The sequence below is a fragment of the Diadema antillarum genome, unplaced genomic scaffold (assembly GCF_040938485.1).
Source record: "Diadema antillarum isolate AM-2024a unplaced genomic scaffold, OU_Dant_1.0 scf00000140, whole genome shotgun sequence".
Lineage (NCBI taxonomy): Eukaryota > Metazoa > Echinodermata > Echinoidea > Diadematoida > Diadematidae > Diadema > Diadema antillarum.
The window spans coordinates 1,318,671-1,340,549 of record NW_027271029.1 but is presented as its reverse complement, the minus strand read 5'-3'; the positions used below and the strand labels follow the sequence as shown (position 1 = coordinate 1,340,549).

Genomic DNA, 21,879 nt, shown 5'->3' with positions numbered 1-21,879 from the left:
TTCCTTTCACTACGCAGCAACAAGACACAGGTGAACACATGTATGTATATTTTACTACTGAGTTATGACTGACTTCAAACTTCCATGTGAAAAAGGAAGTTACTATTTAAGACAATCATATACCTGACACATTGAGTCCATTCGACTATGCAGATCAAGAAAATACAAAGCGAACGCAAGTCATGGAGAAATGCACAATCAAATGTTTGCCAAGATGTTGAACTCTTTGTACCCATCACTTCCTGAAAATCTTATAGTGACCCCTATTTTTCGACTGTCTCTGATCTTGTCTCGGATGCAGTCACATCTTTCAAATGAGATTGAGTGCAGTTGCACATCTACTGTAAGCACTGACAATCCTCAGTTCAAATCGCAGCAATGCCTTATCAACGTCACATACTGAATGAAGAGCATGCCTCTCTCATTAAAAAATACAAACAAAAAAAATCAAGTTACTCTTGTTCGTTAGATACGACTCTAAGAGCCCCATGTGCTGAAGAACAAAAGCTCATTGATGTGTTTCAAAATTTCTCTAAGCTTCTAATGAAGAGAATAAAAGCAAAATGAGGGAGCAAAACATTTTAAAAAGCAGCCTCTGCAATGGATATTGTAAAAGTGGAAATTTTCACAGTGTTGAAATTTTTGCGCATTTCGCACAACCAGAAGCTAACCCGAAAATAAAAGCACACAAATATTTTTGCATGCCATAAGTTTCTGTGGTCGATGTCTTGATTCTGCAGAATTAAAAACAAGTGAAACTCATCTTACCCAGCCGAGCGTGAAAAATTACTCACGCAAAAATATTCATTTTTACAGTAGCTGATACAAATTCCCCGCGGAATGATGAGAGCAATTAGTAGTACCTGCCAAAGGTTTAACAGAAGGAGAAGATTGCTGAAATGTTTACCTCTTCCAGGATGGGTGAGAAGGACACACCCTCATACGGGAGACTGGATGTGTTGGTGATCTCTCTTGGGGTGAGGTCCAAAGAGTCGTTTGAGAGGGCCAAGTTTCTTATGCTGCCTGCAAAGCCGAGGTTGGTCGGGCCACGCCTGAAATCACACAGTAAACATAAAATGCCCCAATGTCTCCGATGATGAAACGGCAAAAAAACAAAAACAAACAAACAAACATACAAACAAATAAACAAACATGAAAGCAAACACACAGTCGAATACCTGATGGATTTCCTGTCATTTTCTGACAGAAATGAACTGTGACTCGCTTAAGTGCTACACAAAATGCTGCAAGACTCAGTGCACAGTGTTTTATCTCTGCAGCTTCATATGACAAGAGTGACTTGAAGCTGATAAAAGGAATGCAGGAGAATATATCACCAGATTTAAAGAATGCCATGCCGGTCATTCGCATCCAGCTACAGTACATCTTCTCCAGGTGCCATGTGGCATCCATGCATTCAGTGTTTTAACATCTAGGGCTTTTAAAAGGTGTAGACATATACACGTACTGTGCCATTCAGTAATTCTACTGTTATGTATCTTATATTATAACACGTAATAGCAAAACTGACAAAGAACTTTATGTCATTGGTCAAAATATGAATTCAGTGACTGGCACTGTAAGACTTTTTTAAATGAACATATCACAATGTTCATTCATTGATAGGATGAATATTCCTACAAGAAATTCACATTACTCCATTTTATTTAAAATACATGGAAGATGCTAACCATACAGACACATATGTAATGCCTTGTTGTTGAAGTATCTCATATTCTTTTTAAATAAACATCTCGGCATTTGTACATAAGTAGAATGTAATTGAAGTCGATATGAAATGAACTGAAATGACTTGTATAAAAAAGACTAAAACTGAATTGAATGGAACTAATCACACCAAATTTATTCAACTGAAGCACACTGAACTGAAAAATGGTATGGACTGAGCAGAACATCTGGGCAGCTATGGATGAAATACTCAGGTTTACTCACACCACAGTTCTGGATATGCTGGGGTCGGCTCCCCCGAGGAGAAGCTTGGGGGAGAACTGCAAATTGAAGAAGACGACTGGGGCTAAGGTTCTCCTTGTGGAGGATTCCAGGACGTCGCTGGAGTCGTTGGCAAAGCGTGTCTCCAGACTGTAGTGGGTTCCGTTGAAGCTGGCAGTCACCTACAAACGTTGCGGAAGGTGGGCAGAAAAGATACGTTTGATCACAACATTGTGCATACAAGAATGAATAAACTAATGTAAAGTTTCTGTACATCTTAGGATTTTGTTTTGAAGATTGTTCAAGATCCCATCCAAGACAGTTTCTTTTCAATGATATCTACAAAGAGTGTGTGATGTATTCATTGTGGGTGGTAACAAAAATGACGTTGTATCTTGCCGTCAATAGTCAACTGCTGCTTTTTAATTCTCAATTGTATCCACATTTTCCATTCAGGAGTTCTCTACAGTCACCGCATACACCAGCCACTATCAAGAGTCTTCCTCATTTCTGGAACTGCGGCGCGTGCAAGACAACCAGAAGCGACAATGGCACCAAGGAATCCCACAGTGCATCTGTGACAGGACTCTTTAGGGTGCGCAGAAGTTTTCTGCGCATTGGCGATACCGAGAATTAACAAGTCCACGGGTAACACTTGCCCTCTGAGCACTGGAATACTTTCAGTAAATCAACACCCATGCACAAAAGCTTGGTAAGCATGAAATAGGGGTTATTGTAGCCAATGCATTGCACGTCCTCATATCATCAAGCATACTTTGTTGTTAGCTAAACTATACGTCCTATCATCCATGGTAAGCACTGTGTGAACGTAACTTGTCGCTAGCGGCTAATTTGATAGACATCTGTGATGACAGCATGACTGAGTAAACATAGTTAATGCATGTAGCTGGTCATGACAGAACATAAATCTTTTTGTCACTTTACTACAGCATTTGCTCACCTGATACCAGTGTCCGTCATCGTACGTTCTTAAAGTGGGTACTGAGTACCTCGCATTACCGGCAGTGTTCATCTCAAAGGTCACGCGCCCATCCACCATGAAGATACCTATTCCATGGGTCAGAAAAGTTTTTGCAACATTCAGACATGGAGACATTGAACAGTAAATCTTTTGAATCAGTTGGACTGATGGTTTGCAAGAACAATAAATTTCATACTGGTTAATCCTTGGATACCATTTGTAATTTACTCTTACAGAGCACACATTTCAAATAAATTTTTGCCAAATCTAAAAGAATATAAGCACCAAGATGGCATCAAACACACTGTGTCATAGCACTAGCAAAAAGGGAAATGGATAAAACTTGATTTGCTATACATCATGAATTAAAAAGGGAAGAAGATGTCCAATGAAAAGGGGCAGCCGAACGTACCAATGTATGAGATGAGATCTGGCCGCGTGACGATGAAGAGAACACCGTCCCTCAGCACCGTGCGGAACTCCAGAGAAATCCTGGCTTGATCCCGCACATCAAAGTCACCCTTTGCAACCTGGGAAAATCATGCAAACATGAAGAACAGCATGCATGGCACATTTCATAACAGCATTTGGGGAAGGCTTTGTAATGTGGATATATCATTACATCTTGTATGATGTGAAACTGAATAGAAAGGAAAGACACAAAAGTGTCTTGTTTATTCGATTTTGTTCACATGAATTTACACTACTGCTAAATATATTGACAGTCAGTGAACTCAAAAACACAAAAAATTCATCTTAGATGACCAAGCATAACAGATCAACTGCACAAAAAACCTTTTTTTTCTAGTATACACAATTACATAACACTCTTGTAAAATGGACCAAAACAAAACCCAATAAAACAAGGAAAAGTAGAAATTACGCGGTGCGTAATATATGTCCCCGCCGAAGTAGCATTTAGTAGCAAAATGTACAATATAGGTAAATAGATCAAGGTCAAAGGTCAAAGAAGTCAAAGGTCAAAATTCTATGTAGAAGTTTTGAAGCCCTCACCTAGTGCCATCACATAAAGCAAACGGAATCGAAATCGGGTTAGAAATGGCGAAGGAGTAGCATTTTGTAGCCAATGTACAATAAAGGTAAAAAATCAAGGTCAGAGGTCAAAGAAGTCAAAGGTCAAAATTCTGTGTAGAAGTTTTGAAGCCCTCACCTAGTGCCATCACTTAAAGCAAACGGAATTGAAATCGGGTTACAAATGGCGAAGGAGTAGCATTTTGTAGCAAAATGTACAATATAGGTCAAAAATCAAGGTCAAAGGTCAAAGAAGTCAAAGGTCAAAATTCTGTGTAGAAGTTTTGAAGCCCTCACCTAGTGCCATCACATATAGCAAACGGAATCAAAATCGGGTTAGAAATGGCGAAGGAGTAGCATTTTGAAGCAAAATGTACAATATAGGTCAAAGGTCAAGGTCAAAGGTCACAACTGAAATTCTGTATAGAAGTTTCAAAGCTCCCATGTAGTGCTATCATATAAAGCAAACAGAATCAAAATCGGGTTAGAAATGGCGAAGGAGTAGCATTTTGAACATTTTGATCACACACGGACGCACAGACGGACGGACAGACAGACGGACAGACAGACGGACACACGGACACACACACGTACGGAGCCCGTTTCATAGTCCCCTGCTCGAACTCGTTCGGCGGGGACAAAAAGATGACATGAACATAATAACATAATCTTAGGTTTTACATCCAGCAAAGCATTCATACAACTTCCCCTGTTTTTTTTTTCTTCCATTTATTTTTTTTAGAAAAGAAGCCATTTCAATATCTTTCCTTTAAATATACATAGAGTGAAAATTTAAAAATTCCCGTCTACTCAATTTCTCAACAAGATGGTTGCTATCAGAGTAGTTAGTTGAAAGAACATAGTAACATTTGTTGAGAATACAGACAGATGGATGCCAACAACAAGCGTCAACAGTAAAAGAGTATCACGAAACAGTATTGTAAAGAAAGCAATAAAGGATGGTCTTTACAGAACAAAGGAAGCAGTACAGGTGTATGTGGAAACTATCAAATATGCAATTCTTGACATCCTTAAGTAGCATAATGTATTGTATATGTCACACATTTCACAAATTAATTATTTTGCAAATGGGAAAATTGCCAGACAATCTTTCAAGTGGTTCAATTTGTCATTGCAGACCTCGACGAATGCAAAGAAAGAATTTATCAAGAGAGAAGATAATGTTCTCCAATCTTTGAGACGATATATTTCACTTCTGTTACGGGAGAAAATGTTTCCATAAATAGCCTATCAGTTGACTCACAAAATCTACCCAATATGCAGCAAATTCAATATACTTCATAATCCATAACAAACCTGGTAGTAACCGAACCCATCAAAGCTGACACCAGGAACATAGCTTGGCATTGGCTCCTCGGGAATCACTGGGGTGGGACAACAGGAGGCAGACCCTTCCTGGGCATCAGGCCGCCAGAGGTCCAGCTCTTGACCGTCAAAGGTCACTCCCGAAATGCAACCTTCAAAGTCTCGACTCAAAATCTTATCAGTCTGTGCAAAGATAGATGGAAGGAGATCACTCATAAATGATGTGTATCACGGTAAAGAAATAAAAAGGGGGTAAAGTTTGGAAATATCTGGCAGAATGACAGAGTTTTGAGCTACACATCTGCATTTGCTCCATGCTGGTTGATGGTGATATGCATAATATCACGATACTAAATATGAGTGGAGGAAACAATATGAAGGTGTAAAAGCTTACTGGCAGAATCAAAATCGATACTAATTTGAAGATGTACAAATGGGAGAGCAACCTTGTTTGAATCAAATTTATAAGTGTCTGTCTCATGAATAAAGAAATTAAAAAGATTACTTCAATAACTTTTGCACTTATTTGTATTGAATACATTTTCGAAATATTCTATTGTACATGTATCTGAACCTTTGGTAGCTCACATGCAAATTTAATTGCATAACCATTCATGACTTTGCTGGTAGGCAGTTCTTATCTATCTGCAGATTTTGCTTATGTACTTTAGCTTATGCATGCGATGAATCCATTTTTCGATGATGGAAGGAAATATTTTCATAAGATGTATAAAAGGATAAGGTGTTATTTCATGAATACACGTCACTGTCTATATTTTGTCAGTGATGAAATTTACAATCATGGTCTTTCTTCAAAATAACCACCTAAAATGGGACTCAAAAGGAATTGTCTCATGATGTTCTCAATCAATTGCTTTGATTTCAGTTCCCCCACAGACTGTCAAGAGTTGAACATTGTGGTGAAAGAAACGTCATTTCAAAGTGCACATCAAAAATAAATAAACTAGCTAATTTATAAGGGAAAATCATATTCTTTCTTCATGAGTCACAGGGGATGGGACAGACATTTCAAGGTTGCTACAGCTATGAACTTTATCTTGAATGTCTGCTTCTACATTGACAATAAAAATCATTTACAACCTCACACAGCAACCTCATGAAAATATCTGGTTCTCCTCTAAATGGATTGAAAGTGGGACAAGTAGTCTACGCACAAAATAAAACATGCAGCTAAAACTAATATATGGAAACTATGCCTTCATCAAAATTCTGCAATATAAACTATACATATTTGTTATTACCTGCTGGAATATATAACATATTCTATTGCAAGTTTCTAAATTCTTTACTGGGTTCTTAACATACCAAAAAAAAAATATGTTGCTGAAATATGTGAATTTATAAACAGCTTCTTTAGAAGTGAATTTTGCCAAATTTTCTGTATTCTACCACCGAAATGCAGAGCTGGGATACTTTGAGGGTGAATCTAAATGAGAGTTGAAAGGGGTCAAGTGTGTGGGAGTGGGTTAACAGATTCAAAGGGGAAGTAACTTGAATGATGCAAGAAATGTATGGAAACATTGACAGAATGTCCGCTACTTTAGATACCTCAATTGCTTCAGCATCCTGGCAAACAAAATTTGAATAACAGCAACAAGCATAGAGAGAAACCATAAAAATTAATATGTAAGCAAATAATATTTTAATATCACAGAATATGAAATTAAACACAGGAACAATTTTAAAACTCTGATTACCATATATAGCAACTCAAATAAATCACACAAATTTAAAAGAAGCCTTCGGTGTGAGGCAGTAATAAATTGCATATTCTAAAATACATATTTCTATATTTCTATTTAAGCACACAGTCTCAGTCACTCTTGCGTATTGAGCTCAGTATGATATATGTACATTTAATCATACACAGCTTTACAGGGGATCTATACATTTCACATTCACATACATGTACATTTGCATCATTTTTCAGCAGAACAAATATATAAACTAGAACATCAAATCCAGAGAGAAGGAACTATTGCAATAATTACTAATCCAACTTGTAACTGCATCTGGGAGAAACCGACAATCACAACTTAAGTGCTTCTTTGCAGCTTCAACAAATACTTCACAAGATTTGCACAAGCTAGAAGGCATTTAGATATTGATCACATCGCTGTTGATTCTACAATTTGAAGATTTGAAGAGAATACACACAGAAAATATTTCTTCTTTATTCCAAGCTCTTGCTGCTGTTTTGCAAACAGTGTAACTCAAAAGACAGAATTTCACTATCTACTTTTTTGCAATTGTTTGGAAGAGCGTAAAGACAGTGAGAGAGAGATAGTATCTCGAAAAATTAACTCTATACCATATCATGTCAAATTTGAGGGGCTGGTTGAATTTTTCAATCAGAGGTACAGATTGAAATACAAGAGGGCACTAACAGTTCTGACTGCCATTGCTTTGAAAAATACAACAGCTATCATAAGCTTTGATTGCTTTTGCAGTAGAAAAATGCTATTAAATACAAACAGCTTGGAGTGAATAAGAATACCAACCAGCTTATACAGTCTGCAATACTGTAAAAGTGAATATTTTCGCGCGACTAATTTTTCACGCTCGGCCCGGTAAGAAGAGTTTCGCATGTTTTTAATTCCGCGGAATCAAGACAGTATATACAGGAACATATGGCAAGCAAAACTATTCGCATGCTTTTATTTTCGCGCTAGTTTCTAGTTGCGCAAAATGCACGAAAATTTCAACACTGCGAAAATTTCCACTTTTACAGTACATATAATATATATATATATATATATATATATATATATATATATATATATATATATATTATATATATCTTTTTTTTTCACAAAATAAAGTCATATCTCCTGAAGGGAGTCTGGATGTGCTAAGATTACAATCATAATTTGAATGCAATTACTGTCCAAAAAAAAATCAATCCAAAAATGCCTTTGGTTGAGTAACCTAATGACATTAAAACAATGTAAATAAGAATTTGAATACAACTCAGCCAGAACTGCAAATTGGAGAAGACAATATCTAGGGTGCTATACAAGAATACAGAAACTTTGGTACCTCGCTGAGAAGATCACGGGCAGTGCCAGGCTAGATTAGATGGGACAAAGGTTAAACACACAACATGCAATGAGGATTGTGCATCAGATTTCAAAACTTTGTTGTTATGGAAAGGATTTTGGGAACATAACAATACTGTAGTAAATGAATTAGTCACAAACCTATATACACACAGTTATGATTACTTAAAAGAGTGTCCAGGGTTAAGATGGAATATGGCACATACATCGTAATGTTAAAAGAATGTGATCGCAGTGTGGTACAATGCATGAAAGACATATTAGTATCATAGCCCTTCTTCTCTGCTGTAACATATCAAATGAATAATGTGAGTGTCTGTTTTACTGATAATTACATAGTGGTTACTCATGGGACTGCGTGGTGCATGGATGGATGGTAAAACACTAACACAGACAATAATACACAGCAAAGGGTAGACATTGTAGTTCAGAGTTAGAATCCACCAAAAATAAACTGATGGTCCTTGATAGCTGATGAATATATATCCTGCCAATCAGGGTGTGTTTGGCTTTCTTTCTTTTCTTTTTTGTATTTTACCTTGTCTATTTTACTGGAAATATTTTCAAGTGTAAATTATATGTACATGAAATACAACATTTCCTCAAAATGGGTGCATGCAGACCATTAAAGTGCTTCAACACAAATTAAGATAAAACACAAGCTGTGTAAGAAATGGTGCACTTCCTTAAACTGGACTGATCTACATTCACTTTTCATTTTAAGCTTCATCTTCAATCTTTGTCACCTGAAGAAAAAAAAAAGAAAAAAAATAATTATTTTCTTTACCTCATAGTCACTTGGTATGCCCCCTACATAGAAGGTAGTGTCTGACTGGAACTGCATGAATCTCTCGTAAACTGAGAAGCTTCTTTCATAGTTGCTGGATGAGCCACCGGTGGACAGGAGGGTCACTGTCAGTTCTCCTCCATCTGCGTATCTGTTTCGGAAAATGACAAACATGATGATGCAGTCAGGTAAAAGTGTCGTGATCCAGTGGACTAGGTACTGCCCTTTCAATGAGAAGGTTCACGGTTCAAGTCTTGCCTTTCCATTGTGTCTTAGCATAAGATACTTTTAGCCACCATGGTCATCTCTGTCGTGAAAACTGTAAGGTTAATAAGACATTGGATGTTAAAGGACAAGTCCACCTTCATTTACATAAGGATTGAGAGAATGCAGCAATATTAGTAGAACACATCAGTGAAAGTTTGAGGAAAATTGGACAATCCGTTCAAAAGTTATGAAAATTTTAAGTATCTGCGCAGTCACTGCTGGAAGAGAAGACTACTACAGTGTATGATGTCACATGCGTACAACTATATAAGGAAAATAAAAAGAGAATTTCACAAAACTTTACTTTTTGAATAAAGTGCACAGTTCTTCGACTTGCTACTGACATATGTTAAGGGTAATATTATTCCCCCTGCCTTCTGAAAGAGAGAAGCCGAGTGTTCTTTTGTTATGCGAGAAAAATGGAAATATGTTGAATTTTCTTTATTCTTTCTTTATATCGTTGTACTCATGTGACATCACAAGCCATAGTAGTCTTTTCATCCAGCCGTGACTGAGCAGAAACTTCAAAAATTCATAACTTTTTAACGTATTGTCCGATTTTGCTCAAACTCTCACTGATGTGTTCGACTAATATTGCTGCATTCACTCAACCCACATGTCTATGAAGGTGAACTTGTCCTTTAATATGCATGGATGGGTACACAGTACACAAAGCGACTACATTCATCAGATCATGAGAACGTTGCTGAACAAATTTCCTGGAATAATCAGGGAAATGCACGTGGATACATACCGTGTGGCCAGAACGTGATACCAGTCACCACAGCACACATCAATGGGGCTGGCGACGGTCACCACGTCTTGGCTGACGCTGAACCGAAAGTTGATGCGGCTGGCGATGATCTCGATGCTCATGAAGGACTCTCCAGCCGGATTCTCCATGAAGAAGACGAGACCGTCCCGCTGGTCTGGCCTGACGTCCAGCTCAATGGCATTGTAGAGGGCCAGCGTGTCCACCGACTGGACGATGGACAGCGAGCTCTGGCCGGCAAACCGCACGGGCTGGCTGGAATCGGCAATGGAGTTCTGGGCGAGGCGCAGCTTCTCGCGAAGTCCGGCGATCTTGTCGTTGATGTCCGAGCGGAGGGTAGCGGTCACATTCTGCAACTCGGTCAGCGTATCAACACTCGTGCTCAGAGTTTGGATGTTGGTTTCAACTTGGGTGACTATACAAAAGTGATCACAAGCACATTGAGAGCTTCAAACCCTGAACCATAACTTCACTATCTGATACTGAAAGATTAAATACCAGTAACCTTCACAATACATATTGTACATTCATAAATAAACCAATTTATATTATAACGTCCTCCTTTGGGATATGAAGTAGATGAGCATATCTTTAATGCAGCAAGAAAAGTGCATATACAGTGTATGATGTATGTGAAATTTTTGTTCATTTGTGGCACAAATTGTACTGATTTTATTTGAATATCTTTCTATCAGCCTAAAACTTGCACTCTTATGTTTCTCTAGTGTAGTTGCCTTACACCATTTTCTACTCCAGCAAATGTTATTTTGTAATTGCTTTCATTATCATTTTACTCATGTCTACAAGATCTGAATCTTTCTTCAGCTCATGATTTCTGTTAAATCCAGCAAAGGTTCATACATGCATGTCCTGCACATAAGAACTTTCCTTGGCAAGCAATTACTTCATTATTCCAGAAATGTATATGTGTCGAAATTTATCACAGTTCAAACAAACCAAGCAAAAGATTCAAGCATCACGACTTCAAGTATAAAGAAACATATTTATGGAATTAACCACTAGATTTACCCTGGTCTGGTAGGTTGGCAAGGATTGTGGTTGCATTGTCGACGCTGTCTTGAACAAAGATGATGCCTCTCTCATCCCGGTCAAGACTCTGCTGAAGTAAGGTGGCAGCTGCCAGGATCTCTGCCGCATTCTCTAAGGTTTGGTTAGCCTCCTCCATCCCAGCATCTATGACGGGCTGAATGCCTGGATCTAAAATGAAGGAGAAAATAAAAATATCATAAGCCATCATTCACAAACTTTGCACTTAATACTTTGAAGTCACAAAAACATGTGTAGCAGCCCCAACTGGTGATAAAATGCATATTAAGGGGTTGTTTCACACCAATTGCTTAACCCTACCTAAAATGACAGCTTTACTGGCATAAACGCAGCGAAAATCTAAATGATGCCACCATGTAACATCGATACATAGATAAATTTGACTCCATCAAGCACCCGCAATGGGAGATTTTGTGGAGAAGAAACCACTTCCTGCAGTATATCAGACCAGTAGACAATTGCTTTGCAAAGGTTTTAAGTTGAACAAAAGTATTTGGCCATCCAGTGCCAGTTGACCATAGTTTCTTGACACCATGTATTTTCATGTGTCACAAGGTCACCTTCAATAGGATCAATTTCATCAATATGAACAATATGACAAATTTGACCAATCTAATCTACAAAACTGTGTAACTTTATGATAAAAGTGAGAACATAAGAATATTCACAAGAGGTGAGAGTCTGCTCTGACCTTGAGCTACGGTGTAAAGCGCATTGACCTCTGTGACCAGACTTCTGACCTGGTCGCGGACGCCATCCCACGCTCCGATGGCATCCTGAAGCGTTTCGCTGGATGAATTGAGCTGGCTCAGAAGACCTATACATCCAGGGAATATATAGACGATGGGAACAGAAATTAAAACTTTGTCTCATCTTACTTTTCAGGAACTTGCTGGATTGATATCATATAGAAAAGTCATCAAATTGTATCTCTTTAGCCGTTAAAATATCATTCAGAATACACAAAGGAGCAAAATGATCAAAATCACATTGTACAATGTATGCAATTTGAAGCAATACGACAATCAACTACCCAGACATAGACATACAGAGAACTTGCAAAACTGTAGAATCTCATTTCAATAGGGCCTGTATCTATTAAACATCTATCGTGTCCTATATCTTATTAACCCGAGGGGTGGGGGGGGGGGGAGGGGGGGAGGGGGGGAGTAGGACAGCAAGCTTGCTTTTTTAAACATCTGGCACATGTACTAGTACTTTAGAATACTGAGAAATATTCTATGATGGGTCAATACGAATTTACTTCTTGTCAAATATTTGATTTTAAGATAAACATTGAATCACAGTTTTGTGACTTTTTCCACCTTCTACACTATCAAAGCCATGATGCTTGTTTCATGTTTTCGAATTAAGATATTTTCCAATTTATTATGACTCTATTAGAAGCATTCTAACAGCACCAGGATCATAGTGATTTTGAATACAAATAGGGGGAAAAGACTAGAAGTGAATCAACGTTCTCTAATGTGCATTCGTCATTACGCCTCAGAGTCGCACATATTTACCTTGCGTATCCACCGCACTGCCCTCTATTGTTGCAAGTAGGTCAGTGCTAGCCTGTCTGGATGACTGAGCATCCGCGGTGAGTGCGGCCAGACCGCGGCTGGACAGACTCTCCTGGGCGGCGGTCAGTGTGCTGCTGGCATTCTGGACAGTGGAGCGGGCCTCGTCGACGGTGTCGACAACATCACGATAGTTCTGGACGGCAGCTACGGCCAGGCGGCCGACCGGTTGGGCACTCTCAAAAATACTGGAGGAAGGGTAAAGTGGAGACAACAAGTAGAATTGAATCAAGATGTGCATGAAAATACGGTTGACCTTATGGCCTAGGAATGTACACTAAAAGTTTAAATAATGCTAAGGTATGTTAACATATGTACATAGTACTGCTGAAACTACAGCTTAAGATGCATGCCTCCTGCATTTTTTCTTTAATCAATAGCAATTACTTCAATCCTCTAATTTTTTCACGATTATAAAGGTATATACTTCATTGGTTTATTGATATAAAATGTTATGATTGTACAAGATTACACTCCCCTTCATTCAATTTCTATTTATCAAAGCATATTATCATACATTTTGATGTTTTGTTTGCAGGCAAAATGCAGACATCATATCAGATCGAATAACATCAAACCCAAATCAGTTTTCGCATCATAAGTTGATTTTTACCAATTTCCCATCCAATCAAGAATGACACCATCCTTGATCTTACCTGATCGACTGCTGAGCCTGGTCAGACAGGGCTATCACCCTCAGCTCGGCCGTCGTGACGGTCAGCTCCAAGTTAGCCTGGAGGGCTTGGACATCACCCAGGCGACCCGTGACCCGCAGGCTGCCGGCCACCCAGCCATTCACGCCCCGCTGGTCAATCCCATCGTCCAGTGGGAGGGCTGCATTACCCTGGGAGCTTCCAAGGTAGATCAGGTTGGCTTCCTGAAGGGTTTGGTCAGCATCTGGCACAAGAAAACAAAGCAATGTATTGATCAAGTGAGTTCCACCTGTAAAGTAAACTTCTGAGTGACATAATATAATTTTTTTCAAAAGTTCTGTGTACTGACATTCTTGACATGGCGAGTGGTTCACTGAGCACCCTGTGTCTGTATATCTGACATTTCAAATCGGACTTGAGTTCTCTGTCACATCATTTGATACATTAATGACACATTACAATTATTAACCCATTAAAGACTAGTCCTGAGTATACTCGGGCAGGTGTCTATGTGAAATGCCTGTTGTAGCAAAATCAGCCCGTCCAAAACCATATGTCATACGTATTATGATTATTTTTGACATTGCGACTCTTGATTGAAATATGCATTATGGCATACATTTCAAGGGTTATCCCTGAAATAATACGTCATGCTATGAATATCATCATCTATGATCGAATGTGTTGAAGAGAATCCTTCCTCTTTGAGGGGATAGGGGGGGCAGTTGGTTGTTGTCTTCTTCAGTGATCACTACCACCACACCCAAGCAACACTGAAAACATCTCTTGCCTTGTTATTAAGACCATCCCGGTACCAATATCCATAAGGGGGTTTACAGTGACTAAAAGTGGCCGTAATCACAATTATTGTAGTAATGACTCAAATATTCATATATCTCAATTGACTGCTGCATAGTTGCTTTCACTTGGTCACTGACATTAACATTGAGGCTACTTACAATCAGCATAACAGCTGCTGTCCAGGTCTTAAATGATGCACCATTGAGGCACGAAAGGGTAGACCAGGGGATAATTCACTGGTTGGTCTCAAGAAACATTTTGAAGTCACTTACAGCGGTAAAATGGAAGGAGTTTCTCAAGACCAAATGCATAAAAGTAATCAACCCTTCTTTTCCCTGCAGATTCTCCAGAGTGCATGCACAACATGGCACACATTTTGATCAGTTTCTCATAGTTTGTTTTGACTTATGCTTGTGTTTGCATAATATGATAGTGGCAAATGGTAATGATAATGATGATAATGACAGAGATAACAAAAATTGTGATATAACAAGAGGAATGATAATTAGAATACAGGAATAAGAAGAAGAAGAGAAAGAGCAGTTTTAACAATAAAGATCAAAGTAATCATTTATGATAATGCAAAAATAGCAAGATCCTCACCAGTAATGGCTTGTACACTTTGGGCCAAAGAAAGGACGACTCCATTCAAAAAGGCCTCTGCCTCCGAGAGCAGCCTATTGCTGTATGCTTGGTCAGTCTGGTAGATATCGCATAAAACGAGAAATACAGAGTTATTAATATACAGAGATTATCCAAAACAAATTAAACACCTTTGTGTGCCTTCAAATATTCTAATGTCACAAATTGATAAATGGCTAATGTCACAGATCTGATTTCCAGGTTTATCCACCGCAACTGTGTTGTGTATACCTGCTCATTACTGTCTGCATCTTAAGTCTTCATTTATCAGTTCTTAATTAGCTGGTTTGTTTATCATTATTCACCCTTTTCATTAGCCAAAAAAAAAAAGAGAGAGAAAAAGAAAAAAGAAGTGAATGTGTAATGCTGAAAACAGCTTATAACATGTCAAGCAGCCTATGCTGACAAAAATATGATGCAAGAATTGATATAGCATTCCCCTACAGACATAATAATTGAAAGTAAATTGTCTCCAAATGTGTAATCTGTACCAAAATCTTTGCAATGATCCCCCTCCCCCAAAAAGAAAACTTCCTAATTCATTTTCTCTTCGCATTTGTAATGACAAACAATAATCTAGCTATGAACAGAGACTCCAACCCCAAGAACCTTCTGATCTGGAGATTCTCCCGCCTGAAACCCCTAGCGAACGGGAGACTCTAACTTGACTGTGCGCGAAGCGCAAAGTTGTAGGGTTCTGGATGCTCTCTCGTGCTATCTAAGGCTTATTTTTCAACATACGTTGACACTAAGTAAGAAATCATTTCAAGCGGGAGACACAGAGCCAGGGTGGGAGAAATTAAATCTCAAGCGGGAGAACAGGAAATTTTGCAAAGATGGGCTTTCGGCGGGAGATCTCCCGTCGAAAGCGGGAGAGTTGTAGTCTCTGTATGAACAAATAATTCTGATATAGACAGTTTATCACTACTGTATCATAACCTTGACATTTACATGATTCTAATCTCTGTGTGTTAAAAAAAAAGGAAAACACAAAGCAAAAAGAAAAAATGGGAACATACAAAACGTGGTGAGACAGAAGAACTCTCATACAGACCCTAGAAAGATTCATGAAAGACTCTGCCTCTTCCAAGGTGGCTTCAACTGAGTCTAGTGCATTCTGGGTAAGCGTTACAAGCTGTCTAGTGGACTGGAACTGAGCTTCTGCAGACAGCACAAGGGCAACCAGCCGATTCAATTCCAGAGCCTTACGAAACAAGCAAACAAACAAACAAAGACATTCGGTAAAAAAAAAACATCATTTGCACCATCTCCAAACAGGAAAATTACCCATCAAGCTATGCATGATAGTATTCATATAAACTATGAGTCTTGGCTACCGATGTAAGGTGAAATAAATACATCAGAAGCGGATGTGTGGGTGTAATCTATGAAACTGGAACTGCAAATGTCAATCAGCTTTCCGTGATGGATTAGTCCACATGACTTTCATATTAATTTGAGGTTGACATATACACGTTTTTCTATCTAAATTGTACAGTGAAAGGCAGTTTTTGGTCTCAAGAAGTGAGAAAATGTCAATATCTAATGACCAAAATCTGAGATGAGGTCTCCTCATGAGATGTTACCCTCACTTGACTACAAAAAGGTCATATGAGATTACAACTGGATGCCATTTTACATGACAGAAACCTTTTAGCATGGACACAATTTTCCATCTACTACTAATCTATTTCTAAGCATTCCATTTGATTCATGACTAGTTTTTTTGGGTAAGTTCTCTCTGTAATGTGATAGAATAAGCTCAAGTTGATGAAAGAAGATGGCCTTACTTGAGTCATGACCATAGCGAGGAGTGCATCCGCATCGAGGGAGACATTTCTGATCCGACCCAGCTCCGTCTGAATGACCCTTCTCTGCTCCACCACCGAGAGCTCGGACACGTTCTCCCCGATAGCCACAGCGTCCTCCACTAGCAAGGCCGCCGTGTCGTTCCACGTCCCAAGGGTGTCCACGAACCGCTGGACGGTGGCATTGGCCGACAGGACGTTGTCCCGAGTCTGCTGGGCAGCTGCGTACAGGGCGGTCACCTGGTCCCTCCGGACGGCAGACTGCCCCTCAAGAGCTTCTGCTGTTGCTGAAAGGGTGGTTGCCTGCAAGGACAAATACTCTCTAACGTGAAGGAAACCGATCTTGTTCAGCTCAATCCATTCTTTTTCAGTGTTACAATTTATTCTAGCTGGGAAGTAAATTTAGGTTAAATTCAATCACACGATTTACAAGGAACACGATTATGAGGAATATGAGCAAGACCCCCAGAACACACAAAGGACTATCTATAAAGAGCATCAAGGGCAAAATCTGAGGTCTATACAGTTTTTCTTACCAATTCAGCCAGCAGTGTGACATTCCTCTCATAGGACACGCTGTTAATCGCCGCCACTTCCATCCCAAGACGCGCAAAGTCGTCCCTCAGGACTGTCAGGGCGTCGCTTGTCGTCATGACGATGGGATCCAGGGTGCGCAGCTCAGCATCTTTCTCCTGCAGATTCTGGATGGAGCTTCCCAGGGCCTGGAGACTGGTGTGGAGGGACTCCAGACTCCCGGTAGAGTTGTACAGAGTGTCCACACACTGGTCACACTCTGAGAAATAGGGATTGAGAGGGGGAAATCACTACATTTAACTTTCTTACATGTTGTTGTATGCTTCCTCGCATCCCGGCAAAGACAGAATAACACAAATTTAAAATCAAGCCCTCCAATAGTTTCTCTACACATCTGAATTACTTCATCAATCCACATAACCGGTTGATTGCTTTCACTAATTGGTTTGGTTTGGTTTTATTTCTGCATTTTTTCAGCATTTCAGTACCAAATAGCATCACTGATAATTATTTTTCACCATTACTGAAAACAATACAATGTAAATGAAATTTCCAAACTGTTATCACTGATGACTAATAAACAGCATATAAAAAGGAATATTCAAGAAGGGAAAAATTCAGCAGGCGGCACATATATCATAAACCTTTGCCTCATATAACATTGGTCTGATAATGGGGCATTGAAGAATAAATCCACTTCAGAATAAATCCACTTTAGAAAAAACAAAACAAAACAAAACAAAGAAACAGACAGACTTAGACCAACTTTACCGTAAGTAGGTAGATGACTTACTGGTGCATCCGTTGGAGCTGAAGTTGATGAAACCTGGCAGGCATTCGTCACACACCCTTCCCGTGACACCAACCTTACAGGGGCACTGACCCGTGTAGACATCACACACTGCCTGTGCCCCGCCCTCACTCCCAAGACCATTGCAGCTGCAGGCTGGATTAACACAACAGTAAAATGGTTGTAGATAGCAGCGATTTTCTTGATATTACCTAAAATACTCATTTGAGATGCTTGGTATTAACCCTTTAACTGCACACTGAGTTTTCAGTCTGTGCAAAGATTACATCTGTACAAAGATGCTAATCCTCCAGTACCAGATATATTATTCAAAGGTTTAGAAAATCACCACAATTTTTTCTCTATCTGCAGTGCTAGTTATGAGGAAGCAAGTAAATAAAACTTCCATTGTGTGGGGACTACCTAAACTACTGAATTAGTAATGCATATGTGACCCGCTACAACAAAATGATCCTAAAGTCGGGTGAGGTCGATTATTTGAAAATTGCATGACAAAATTCCCTAATCTTTCTGCTTTAAATTGATATATAACAATAATTATAAAAATAATCGGCTGCGGAGATATCGATGTTTAAAAGAGAGCATGTCGAGACGTATGGGAAATCACTGTTTCGAGAAAAGCGCCCTAAAAGTTTTCCTTGCGACGCAATCGCGATCAAGGGACACGCTAGTCAATTTTCACCTCCGGACAATAGAAGGTAAACCCTAGCAACCCCTGAAATGCTCATTCAAGCACAGCGTCGGCGGTCTCCTCACCGACCAATCAGTGACCAGGATGCCAGGAGAAGCGGTTGGGCATAGCGCACCCCGCCCGCACGCACCAGTCGACTTGGCAGTGTGCGAGCTTCACGCTTCAGTTAGCGGCAAGCAGCAAACTGACCAATGAGATCACTCCGGTCGTTGTTATGGGCGGAGCCTATCTGTGGCGCTCAATCCAAATTTTCGAACCGGTTTCTGCTTCGTTGAAACGCCAAAAACGTGGCCCAGAAAAACGCTATTTTTTGTACTTTCCTTTCATCATTTTGCTTTAAAATTTCGACAGATGATAGAAGACATGTCAGACTCCAATAATATGTCAAAATCAGAAAATCGTAAGTTTTGACAAATTATGATGCACTGACTTCAAACTATATTTTCACGGCTTCGACCGTGCGCGACTTTAGGACCTTTTTGTTGTAGCGGGTCACATATAACACAAGCCACCAAGCTCAAGAGGTATAGACACTGTCTGTATGCCTATATACTGCATAAAAACATGAATGTGGCTTTAATGAACATGAATGAGACATATTATAGTTTCCGGCTCTCTGCCTTCAGAAGGAATACATCTTCCAATAATGCAATACACAACATGAAATTGGATAATTGGAAGTGTGCAGATTTGCAAAATCAACCAAAAATTACATTTTGTTGTACAACGTGAGATTTAATGGTGAGCAACTACATGTATGATAAATGTGCACTTTATATCAATAATCAATCTGGACACGATGAACATTGAGGAATATCATCTCTGATCACAAAAAAAAAAGAAGCAACATTTTCCATTTCTGGCACCATATTGAAAATTGCGGTTTACTAGTACTTCATCAGGTCATTACACTTTATGGCAGGTAGACTCACCAAGGCATGGCTGGTCTGGAAGCCCGTAGCTCCCATCCTCACATCTGTCACACTTGGTCCCTTGCACTCCAGCCAGGCAGCTACAGGTCCCCACGGCGTCACACTGCAGGGCCAGGGATCCAAACTCATTACAGCCGCACTCCCTGCAGCCGACGGACGCGCCGAAGCCGAAGTAGTTCGGCAGGCAGCTGTCGCACCGCCGACCTGTGACCCCCGGCAGACAGGGGCACTGGCCCATCTCGGAATCGCACAGGAGGTCTGTCGACCCCTGAGGGCTACAGTTGCATCCTGAATGAAAAGACAGTTCCAACAAATGTAAGATTACGACAGTCTTGAATTAACTTGGCTGACCAGCATGAAATATCATCAAAAGGGAATACTGTACTGCCAGCTTACATTTTCAGAAGCCACTCAATAATAGAACAATCATTGTCATATACACATCGAAGAATTTGAGATTCGACTCATCTAAATATGTAAGCATACCTTTTCAACAAAATTTGAAAAACACAACATTATTTGCTGCTGAAATACAGATACAATTTAGTACATACCAATATATATTATGTAGGCTAGAGCCCTTGAATATTATACATGGTGTATACTTACTGTATATATATATATAAATATATATATATATAATTTTTTTTAAACAGTCTTATGACTCGTGTACATGTTTGATTTTTAATTCTTGCCTGTATGTTGTGTCAGTATTTGATTGGAAATTTAGATTTTTTTTTTATGACAAGGAGTCTTTAAGGATATGAACCTTGATTACTAATTGTGCTACTTTAAGGTTTCCACTAACTAACTGCATGTAATTCTGAAATAATTGTATGTTATGCTCAATAAGTTTCATAGGATATTTGATTTGTTTTTGATGTATACACAAACTTTTATTGTATTCTCAAGTTAGTGGTCACAGAGCTTGAACTGCTGACAACTTGGAGCTATGAGTGTACAAAGGCCTACATCATACATGTACTTTTGAACCTCTGAATCTCAGGTGCAATACATCCATAGCATTAAACCTGCACCAATCTCACCTTGACAATTTGGCACACTTGCATTGCCATAGGTAAAGTTCTGACACCGCTCGCAGTTGAAGCCCGTGGTGCTAAACCCGCAGTTTAAGCATTCGCCCGTCACACCATCGCAAGAGTTTGTGTTTCCGTTACAATCACACATCTGGCAGAATCCATTGGGGAGTTCGGGCTGCCCGTAGTAAAAGTCAGCACACCTGAGATGCACAAGCAGAATTTTGAACAGATTTCAGTCCTCATAACAATTGATTTATGTCATCAATATTTCATCATTAGTCTAAACACAAAGAAACAGATATGAAACAGCAAACGTACCTAAACTTAAAGTCCATGACTTGGGGAAGATACAGAAACGTTCACTGAGCAAGCAATTCAAACTCATCACTGCCACAGTATGTGAACACTCAAATATCTTATATATATCGACACATATGTTAATACAAAAATTAAAAGAACGAACAAACTGAACAAAATATTTACATATGTTTCTAGACAGGCAGGCTTCACGCAACCTGAAATGCACATAACACAAAGAAGACACAAAGACATAATCCACATTCATATTACTTACATATCACACAGTGGTCCGAGGTGTCCAGGTGCACACTCCAGACAGGTGACCACTTGAGCGAGCTGGACACAGCGGTTTGAGAGGGCAGTGGGGGGTCCACAAGGGCAGGGCTGACAGTCCTCGGATGTCCCACGGGTGGCATCACCATAGTAACCATCCAGACAAACCTCACAGTTAAAACCTGATGGAATTATAAAAAGTTCTTGCGGATTCAAAAAGAGTCTACATGTGAGTTAATATCCATTAAATTGTTGTATCGCATAAACCACAAACATACACAAAGCATGATCTAAACACAGGAAGAATGTATGAGCACTTCAAAATGATACCACAAGTTGGATGTCAAACCCAGTTGAAAGTTTGCTAACTCATGAATTTTACCTTCCTTTAAGCATTTAGAGCTCCACATTCAACCATAATTTTGTCACAGCTTCCTTTTTACAAGATATCCGACATGCCAGTAGCATGTTCCACCATGCAGCTCAGAGTATTCAAACTGAAAACATAATAAACAGACACAAGGATTATAGATTATATCACAATGTT

The 21,879-nt window shown here is 39.3% G+C and overlaps 1 protein-coding gene across 1 annotated transcript in view; it reads right to left on the bottom strand.

Annotated features, from left to right (window-relative positions):
• Positions 1-21,879, bottom strand: part of LOC139721212 (laminin subunit alpha-1-like) — a 48,275-nt gene that overhangs the window by 9,375 nt on the left and 17,021 nt on the right. Inside the window, exons 20-38 of the mRNA XM_071632538.1 lie at positions 21,334-21,514; positions 20,766-20,959; positions 19,720-20,007; positions 18,079-18,231; positions 17,288-17,544; positions 16,734-17,054; positions 15,998-16,147; positions 14,905-15,001; positions 13,504-13,744; positions 12,791-13,035; positions 11,956-12,081; positions 11,226-11,414; positions 10,179-10,611; positions 9,158-9,308; positions 5,282-5,473; positions 3,345-3,462; positions 2,912-3,018; positions 1,954-2,132; positions 908-1,052 (exon numbers count right to left, since the gene is read on the bottom strand). Coding sequence (XP_071488639.1) covers positions 908-1,052; positions 1,954-2,132; positions 2,912-3,018; positions 3,345-3,462; positions 5,282-5,473; positions 9,158-9,308; positions 10,179-10,611; positions 11,226-11,414; positions 11,956-12,081; positions 12,791-13,035; positions 13,504-13,744; positions 14,905-15,001; positions 15,998-16,147; positions 16,734-17,054; positions 17,288-17,544; positions 18,079-18,231; positions 19,720-20,007; positions 20,766-20,959; positions 21,334-21,514 — 3,767 coding nt within the window. The remainder of the gene's footprint in view (positions 1-907; positions 1,053-1,953; positions 2,133-2,911; positions 3,019-3,344; positions 3,463-5,281; positions 5,474-9,157; positions 9,309-10,178; positions 10,612-11,225; positions 11,415-11,955; positions 12,082-12,790; positions 13,036-13,503; positions 13,745-14,904; positions 15,002-15,997; positions 16,148-16,733; positions 17,055-17,287; positions 17,545-18,078; positions 18,232-19,719; positions 20,008-20,765; positions 20,960-21,333; positions 21,515-21,879) is intronic.